The following is a 9,279-nucleotide window of genomic DNA, read 5'->3' on the forward strand; positions in this document are numbered from 1 at the left end:
AGAGTCAGGGCAGCCTCCGGGGCGGGACAGTGCAGGAGCGGGTGAGGTCTCCGAGATCTTGACCCGCGGTGCGCGCCCCGCGGAGAGAGTGTCGGGTGTTTTGTTCCGGTTTGTGAGGGAATTCTGTGTTTTATTGCAGTCTATGAAGGAATTCTCTGCTTTATTCCCGTTTGTGAGGGAATTTTCTCCTTTAATCCAGTCTGCGAAGAAATTCTTTGCTTATATTTCGGTCTCTGAGGGAATTCTGTGTTTTATTCCAGGCTGCCTGGGAATCCTCTGCTTTATCCCAGTCTTTGAGGGAATACTCTGCTTCATTGCCGTTTGTGGGGGATTTCTGTGCTTTATTCCAGTTTGCTCCCACAGAAAACTCCCTGTTCTTTGAAACGTCACGCTATTTTTACATTTTAACAAAGAAGGGCACCAGCGGTCATTGGTCGCACGTTACATAACTTGTCTGTTAATTAGTACTCGACCCCGTTTGCTGGTTGGAAGGGACCTTAAAGATAACCCAGTTCCAACCCCCTGCCGTGGGCAAGGACACCTTCCACTATTCCAGGTTGCTCCAACCTGGCTTTGGACACTTCCAGGGATGGGGCAGCCACAGCTTCTCTGGGCAACCTGTGCCAGGGCCTCACCACCCTCACAGGGAAGAAGGCGATCCCAACAGCCAGCCTATCCCAGCTCACAACGCAATACGTTAATCACCCCTGTCCCGGTGCAGCTGCTTATCAACAATTTTAAAACAAATTTCCCGAGTTTGGCTCCAACCCGCCTCGGGAGGCCCAGGGAGCGCGCCGAGACCTCTCGCGAGATTTTGGGCGGAGCGGTGATGGAGCGGGGGCGGGGTGTCCTCTCGCGAGAGCAGCGCACGGCCGGTGCTGCAGCGCCCCCTGGCGGGTGCACGACGCAGCCCCTCAGGCCGCCATTTGTCACCGGCCGGGGCCGCTCCGGGCTCACCCCGCGCGCCGGAGCCCCGGGCATGAGTGAGTATCCTGAGGGGTTCGTGGGAACAAGGGCGCCGCAGGGGCCGCAGCCGGACGATCGGAGCGCGGCGGCCCGCCCTACGGCTGGGCGCCGTGAGGGAGAGGAGCCCCCCCACCTCCATCAGACCGCGAGCGGGACGGGCGAGGGACCTCTCAGATGCCGTCCTGGAGGCGCTGGTGTCGCGATGGCGCGGCGGTTTTGGGGGGGGGAGGGAGGGGAGGGCGCGACGCTCCCGGCGGTGACACCCCCGGGATGGTCCTGTCACAGCGGGAGTGTGGCGATGACACCCCAAGGATGCCCCTGTCCCACCGGGAATGCTGGTGGACTTCTGCATCCGCCTGAATTCCTTTGAAACTGCATCCTGGCTCAGCGCTGCCCAGCTGGTCACTGTGGTAAAACCTGGAGCTGTGGGAAAATGAGGTTTCCAGTGAGGATACGAAGGAAAGAAGAGACAGAAAACTAAATAATTGCACAAAAATCTTTATTATTTAGTGTTGTTTTTTCTTCAATGTGCTAATGGAAGCCATTAGTAAATAGCAGGAAGTGCCAGGGAATGGATGTGTAGGAGGAGTGTTGCTGGGCTGAGTTGTTGCTCTGCTACCTGTTGACAAGGTTGCTCTGAACTGGGCATCTCTTGTAGGGCAGAGTTCAGGAATAATTAAATTTAGTTCCTGTAGTCATGCTCATAAAAATAATATACCATACGAATTTGTTTAAATCAATTATATTTAATTAATTGGGGGTTTTTCCCCCCGACTGTCCAGGTTAACTCCCAGGTTTAGCTCAACTGCAGGATAAGGCAAAGGTTTTGTTTGTCATAGGCAGCCAGAAAGAATTTTGAATTGTTTACACATGGACCGTGAATTAAGGAAAATCTGAAGACCAGCCTTTCACTCAAACATGGATCTCATTAAATCAATTCCTGCAGCTGTTCAGCAAGTTGGAAAGTCATCTCTTGTCTGGGATATTTCTGTGGTCCAGTAGGAATCTGAGACTGGAAGGAGGAGCAGGGAAAGCAGATCCCTAAAAACAATGCACAATGATTCCTTTCTGTTTAATATTGAAAAGAACTTAAACTGTTAGAGTGAATAAATGAACTACCAGTGATAACTCAGGTAGTTCTTTGCTGAAGAACTTGATACCTCAGATACATCAGATGGCAATTTAAATGAAAATGCTGTTTGATAAACAAACAGGAAAGAATCAACATTAGGAATGGTTGTAGGAATCTGTGTGCCAAAATCCGGATGTTTTTGATAACACACATAATCCCAGAAAACGCAGGTTTAATTTCTGGTGGTTGAAATATCCTTCCTTCCACTACTTACCCAGGACAGTGGGAGAAGGTCAGTTGAGGTAAATTTGAGGATTTCTTTAAGCTTGGCATAAAGATCCTGTACTGTGATTTGTAAATGTGCCTGAAAAAGTTAAAAAAAATCAACTTGAAGCAATTTTTTTCCATGTAGCTCAGGAAAGACTCAATAATCTTTAATCCTTACAAAAATCTTTACTTTCCCAAACAGCCTGGCTAAGAAATGGGTTTAGCTGATTCTTGCTGTGCCTTAGAACATTTCCTAAAGCAAATATGAAGCCTGATATCAATAAGTCTCATAACTCATAAACCTTTATCCCTGCTGTCTGATGCTGAAGGAATTGAAGTAGATTTCCTTCTCAGTAGAACAAGTGCAAGGTTTCTGAAAAGAAAATGAAAAAGGCTGAAAATCTTGGTTTTGAAACTTAATCGACTAAACATGAATACAAAAAAAATTCAGTGTAAAGGTCAGTGTTTTGGAAATGCTGGTATGTCCAAGCATTTTGCAAGCTTGGCAATTGTGGCCATAAGTAATTTCTCTCAACAACTACTGCAATTGGAAGCTGGTATTTTAATTACGCAGTCGGTCCTTTTCCTCGCTGTCTTTCTCCATCCTGCAGAAAATTTCACAGTTCCATTCCAGGCAGTGATGTTTGTGTTCATTTATAGACATGAAGAAATTTAATTCTCTGAGCTTTTCCTGAGCAGTTTTCTCCATCAGTTTGAGCTGTTCCTTCTCTGCCAATTTAACGCATCAAAATCTTCCAACCTGCTGTAAACCTGGATTTACACCTTAATTATCCTACTGTCAGGAGGTTGTATCCAGCTGCTTCAGGCTAAAAAACAAAGCTCTATCCCGCAGATAGTTGTGTGCGTAGCGACTGGGGGGTGTGGTGGAAATGACGGTTTGTGATGTTCAGAAATGAGCTGCACGATCGAGAAGGCGCTGGCGGACGCGAAGGCACTGGTGGAGCGGCTGCGGGAACACGACAGCGCGGCCGAGGCGCTCATCGAACAGACCACGGCGCTCAACAAGAGGGTCGAGGCCATGAAACAGGTTTGCTTCCCAACCTTAGTTACTCCACTGGGACATCAGCATGGAATTTCCCGTCACCTCTGTGCTGCTGTAGAATCAGTACAGTGTCGGGTAATCCTTTAATGCCAGAGGTGTTTTATTGTAGGTGTGACTGCCACCTAAAAATAGGTTGTTTGTATCGTTGGATCCTGTGAAAAGGTTTTCTCACTTGTGATCATTTCTGTTCTGATGGTCAAGGCATGTCGTTAGATTGAGTAGATTTCAGTAGAGAACTCCTGGAGAACCTAAAGGTGTCTCCTGACTTTCCATATGGGAGTTCATCCTGTCACATTAATAAAACACAGGATATCTTAACGGGGCTATAAAATAATAAAACCCTGCATGTGATTCAGCCCTGTAAAACTCGTCATGCCGAGGCTTCATGGTTTCAGATCAAGAGTACTGAATTTACCCTTCTGTTGGGAGTCAGGATCCACTCACTCGGATCTGTGTGACTTGTACCCACAGTCTTGTGGTTTAAGGGACTGGGAAGCCACAGTGAGTATAGAGAGGTTAATGACCTCATGGTTTGTCTCTACCACATCTCTATCAGTTCTAAATTACCTGATGGTGAACTTGACCTGCATAAATAACACCCGCTACACATATCTATGGAGTGAAACTTGTTTAAAAACAAAGGTGATGGTTTTATGTCTCTAGAGGACAGCATGTCAACAACACCTTTGTGCGTTTGATATTATTATTTAAAACCAAACACTGTCTTGCTGGTTACAGACCCTGACTGACAGAAGTGGTGCTTTGTTAACTGCTGTGTAATGTCAGCCTTTGTTTACTCAATATGTTGTGCCTTGTTGGTTTTTTCAATACCCAGTACCAAGAAGAAATCCAAGAGCTCAATGAAGTAGCAAGACATCGCCCTCGGTCCACGCTGGTGATGGGGATCCAGCAGGAAAACAGACAGATTAGGGAATTGCAGCAGGAAAATAAAGGTAAAACGTGAAAATTCTATCCTTTCCAAGTTCCAGTTGCACCACTGGAAACAGTGAGGAGATAAATAGAACTTAATTCTGCAATAGAGGGATCTGTTTGGAGATGTGTTTTCCCACTGCTAAAAACAACTAACTTAGGAGCAGTCAGAACAAGTTGTGGTGTAAGCACAGTTGTGTAATTCCTTCTGGAATTCTGTACACTAGGAATGTACTTCTCTTCCTGTCTTGGTTCTTTGTTAAGCTCTAACTGAAGTTTAAATCCTGTTGGCAGAACTACGCACATCTCTGGAGGAGCATCAGTCTGCTCTGGAGCTCATCATGAGCAAGTACAGAGAACAGATGTTCAGGCTGCTTATGGCCAGCAAAAAAGATGACCCAAGTATAATAACAAAGCTAAAAGAGCAACATTCCAAGGTAAGAACTTCATTGAGGTTTTTGCCTTTGTTTTTTTAAATTAACACTTCATAGTGGATTAGTCCAAAGCTTACTTTGTCTCACTTTTTATATCACTGTACTACCAACAAGTCTTAATTTTTGTAATCCAGTCCATGCAACACAAACAGGAAACTTAAGCAATTGAGTAACTCAACCTTACCAGCTTCTCACTTATTTAAACTTTAAACAAGTAGCATTTCATTGCCGTATCTACTTAATTTACTTATGTTTTACTTTGATCTTTAAGGCAACTGTCCTATTGCACTGCCAGATCTCAGTGATGTTCACATTTTTAGACTGGTTTTAGCTTAATGCTCTTGACTCCAACACATAATTAGTGAACCTGTGCTTACTAGGAAGAACAAGCTTTTTAAATCCAATATTCAAATATTTTTACCTTAAATATCATAAATTTTAAAAAAATATATTTCAAAAGCCCTTTGGAATATTGAAAAACGTTACTGGATTCGAACTATAGCATAAAATCCTACAAAAGGACAGGTATAGATCCTTTACAGAAGAAATTACCTCAGCACATGGTATAACAGCTCTTACAGACTCAGGAGCACCAACACAGGAAAGTAAAATTATATCCATCCTCAAATGGACTTGGAAATTTCATTTAGGAGCACTCCAGTGGATTAAAAGCTTGGGGAAAAAGAAAAAAAAAAAAGAAAAAATAATATCACACAATATTATAGAGAGACTGGAGATTTAGGCTTCTACATTTTTGTTAAACCTGATCCCACAAGAATGCCTGACAAAAGGGATTTATTACCCTTAACCTGACATTTAGGATTCTGGAATTTCATTACTTTTTCTCCTGCTCAGCCTTCACATTAAGTAAGGTTAAACAGTCTTGAAGCACTTTTTAAACGCTCTTGTTAGGTACCAGAAAGGGCTGTTTCCTCAAGTGCCAGCTCTTACCTTTAGTGCCTGTTTACAGGAGATCATTGATTTCTGTTAATATCTGATCTGACATCAATGACCTTGGAACAGGCCTGAAGTCATAATGATCCTGAGGCACAGAAGCTGGAAAATAGGAAGGAGGGAGGAGAGCAGGATATCTGAAACCCACAGCCCTTCTCAAGGCTTATCCCTGCCTGACCACAGCTTCCTGCCAAGCTAAATTTGGGATTTCTTTGAAAAAATGTTTCCTGTCATCACCTGCACTGGAAACTGAGCAGCAAATGAAGATTTACAGCAAGTTTTTCCCTGGCCCCTCCCATGGGAGTGGGCACTGGAGGAGGAAGCAGCTGAATTAGGGCTTGGGCATGACAAAGACTTGGCATCATAGTACAGTTGGAATAAAAGACAAGTGGAGAAAAAGACAATGCAAGACAAAAGCTTCTGGGAACACCATTCCACTCTCTGGTTTAACTGGGCAGCAGTGAATTCCAGAGGGAATTCAGAGGCTCTGCAGAGAAAGGCAGCAGTGACCCTTCCGTGTTTCCTGAACCTCTGAAACCCAGATCCCACATAAGCTGGAATTGGAGGTGGATTCAAGCAGAAGTATCTAAAAAAAGACTGAAGGACAGATGTGAGTTTCCTAAGACAGGACATCGAAAGGATGACCACTGCCTCTGGTGTCCTGAAGAGATAAATGTCCATGGGCTGGTCCTGGGGATTAGGTTTCCAACTGGAAAGAATGTTGCAGACCCTGCTGCTCTCAGCTGAGTTGTTTTGCATATCCCAAATGATACACAGCAATTCCTGCTGCACAGGAAGGCCTTGGCAAGGCAAGCACCGGGCTGACTCCATTTGGAGGCCGTGGAAGACACAGTTAAGAAACTTCTGATAAAAGGGGTCAATGTGGGACAAACCAGATTGATTGGAATAAACAGGACCATGGTGGCCTCGTACCGTGGGAGCTTATTTTCCAAAATTTAGGTGTGTGTTAATAAATTGTCACAGCAGTTAAAATGAGGCACATTTAATGCTTCATTTTGTTAAATATATTGCTAAATTAATATATTACTGACCCTTTCTGTGTCAGGACCTGCAGGTGCATGTGGACCAGATCACCGAAATGGCAGCAGTGATGAGAAAGGCCATTGAGATCGATGAGAGGCACGGCTGCAAAGAGCAGGAACGCATCACCCAGCTCGAGGTGAGGGTGGAACACCACTGCAACAGGGAGCAAGGCAGGGAATGGCAGCACAGCTGCTTCTGTGGAGTTCCTCTTGTGTTACACTTCCCTGGTTGGAGTGGTGCAAGTGCCATTTCGCCACTCCAGCTTTCTCTCAAGGTGGGGTGCAGAGGGGAGCCATAACAGAGCAGAAGGGTCAGAAACCTGATGTTCTCAGTTGCAGAAGATAAAGGATTTTAATCCTTTTGCACTAGTTTGGAGTAGAGGGAAGGTTGCTAATGTAATTCCCATGATTTCTTCCTGGAGTCCTGTTAAATGCCTTGTTCTTTCTGGTTTTAGCAAGAAAACAAAGGCTTGAGAGAAATCCTCCAAATCACTAGAGAATCGTTTCTGAACCTCAAGAAAGAGGATGCGTCAGAGAGCACCTCCCTGTCAGGATTAGTGACAAGCAGTGATTTGAGCCTGAGGAAAAGCTAAGGACTGTGGGAACCAGAAAGCCTCAATTGCATACTTTCCCAACGGAGCATCAGGGCTCACTGGTCAAGCACTTGTTCTTGAATAGGGCACCAGCAAGAGGATGTGTCAAACTCCAGCTCAGTGGCTTTTATACTGTGTGAAATAAATTACATTGGTGTGACAGACTCATTGCCATAGGTCTGACTGCAGCAGGAAACAGATTCATGGGAATTCCTTTTATATGAAATCATTTTGCAGATAAAAGGTGAGATTTCAAATAACTTATATAAGTTATTGCTCATGCAAAGTTTCAGTGCAACTATTCTATAAGAAAAGGTAAGATTTCAAGTCCAATCTCCGGCTAAAAAGGAGTAACTTATGAATATGCTTTGTGCACGATCCACATTTTTTCCTTTGGTTTCTTTTTTAATAAATCCTCATTTTGCAACAAACCTGTTTGATTGAAAGGGCACAGAAGCAGAAAAGGCCACACTGGAGAAGGAATAGATGGGACTAAACTTCCTAACTGGGAAATAGCAACTGGATAGCACCCAAGCAGTGGCTGCAGAAAGGTGGGTGGGAGGAGGAGCAGCTCAGGGCAAGGTTGGCAGCCTGCAATTAATATTCTGATTTTCCCTTTCTTCAGTACCAACCAGTCACCAAAAAGGTTTTAAGGTGAGTTAAGCAGAGCTGAACTATTCTGAAATTACCCCTTAGGCAAGTTCGATTTTCAGTGACAACAACACAGAAGGAACTCAGATCCAGCACTTCCAAGGGTGCCAGTTTAAATCCAGCTTCCTGGGCCTCCATTAATTTATATGCAGAAAGGACAGATAAATCAGCTCATTTTCACAGCACATTTTATAAATGGAGAAACTGCTGCTTCTCCTCCCAGAGCACCTTCTAGGCTTAACAACACGCTGAGGACATCCACCTGCATGGAAACAAAGTTAGAACCATTTCCAAACTTGCTCAACATCCAAGGGAAATTTTTGGGGGAACATTTTAGCTCCAGCACAGAATATTCTTGCCTGCTGTTATTTTCTGTAAAAGCTTGCCAGTGCTGCTCTGATTTAGATTTTGCATTTCTGCTGTGGCTTGCCAGAAGCAACATCTTTTTTTCACTGGAGTGTTCTGTTGCTGCAAACTTTATGAGAGATTTTGGGTTCAGTTGCTGAAGTTCCTGTTTCTGGAAGCATCTTTTCAGCCACTGACTGGTGTCAGAGACATTTCCACCCCTTGGATGCTGATGCAGCTCCATGGCTGAATTCTGGCTAGACTTCTGACTCCAGAGAAGGTTTGTTGGTCTGTGGCAATACTTGGAGGTTGTTCTATTATGAAATAATACTTGATTAGTGTTTATTTTTGTAAATTGAAGAGAAATGCGACTTAATTTATCTACTCCCAGCCCTCACATTTGATATGTCTCCCCTCTCACCCCCCTGCCCTGATCACTTCAGAATTCTGAAGAGCCTTCACAGTGTGTGGAGTGACTTTTTCGTGGCATACCTGTTATTTTTGTAACTCAGATGGCTTGGAAAGGATTTATGGCTAGAATTGTGTACTGTACAGGAAACTTATTTTATCAATAAAGCTGACTGAAAACACAGATGTTTCCATGATTAAAGCAAGGCTGGAAGGGAAGGAATGTGGTGGAGAAGTTTCCACATCACACTTGTTTACCAGCCCTTTCCACACTGTTGGTCAGGAAGGAGCATCAAGGTCCAAAAGTGGCACCAGAAACCAAAAGTGAAAGAACAAGGAGATGCAGCAGGAACAACATTCAGCTGGAGGTGTCCAAAGGCCACCTTCTCTCAGCCTTTCTTCATTAACCAACTGTTAAGGAAACACTCAGTGCAACTTTTCAGTCTTGGAAGGAAAAAAGCACAGCTTGAGTATTGTAGGAGGCAGCTGCTGTTTGGCTCGCCAGGAATTCACTGAGTAGCACATGATGAGTCATTTAAAAAATTCTTTTCAG

General features: G+C 44.3%; 1 protein-coding gene across 3 annotated transcripts; it reads left to right on the plus strand.

The window, feature by feature from the left end:
* Nucleotides 1–90: 90 nt before the first annotated feature.
* On the plus strand, nucleotides 91–8,910 carry FGFR1OP2 (FGFR1 oncogene partner 2). Of its 3 annotated transcripts, none has more exons than XM_018083684.2 (6): nucleotides 91–108; nucleotides 3,217–3,353; nucleotides 4,204–4,321; nucleotides 4,593–4,735; nucleotides 6,753–6,866; nucleotides 7,185–8,910. In XM_018083684.2, the coding sequence occupies exons 2-6, from the start codon at nucleotides 3,219–3,221 to the stop codon at nucleotides 7,320–7,322; spliced, it is 648 nt and encodes a 215-aa protein (XP_017939173.1). In that variant the 5' UTR covers nucleotides 91–108; nucleotides 3,217–3,218; the 3' UTR covers nucleotides 7,323–8,910. The 3 variants fall into 3 exon arrangements, with proteins under 3 accessions (XP_017939173.1, XP_029819834.1, XP_029819835.1); XM_029963974.1 differs by lacking the exon at nucleotides 91–108 and adding an exon at nucleotides 853–983; XM_029963975.1 differs by lacking the exon at nucleotides 91–108 and adding an exon at nucleotides 879–983 and having other exon boundaries at nucleotides 3,159–3,353.
* The last annotated feature ends 369 nt before the right edge of the window (nucleotides 8,911–9,279 follow it).

The sequence above is a fragment of the Manacus vitellinus genome, unplaced genomic scaffold (genome assembly GCF_001715985.3).
Source record: "Manacus vitellinus isolate BGI_N305 unplaced genomic scaffold, ASM171598v3 scaffold_66_pilon, whole genome shotgun sequence".
In the NCBI taxonomy this organism is placed as follows: Eukaryota; Metazoa; Chordata; class Aves; order Passeriformes; family Pipridae; genus Manacus; species Manacus vitellinus.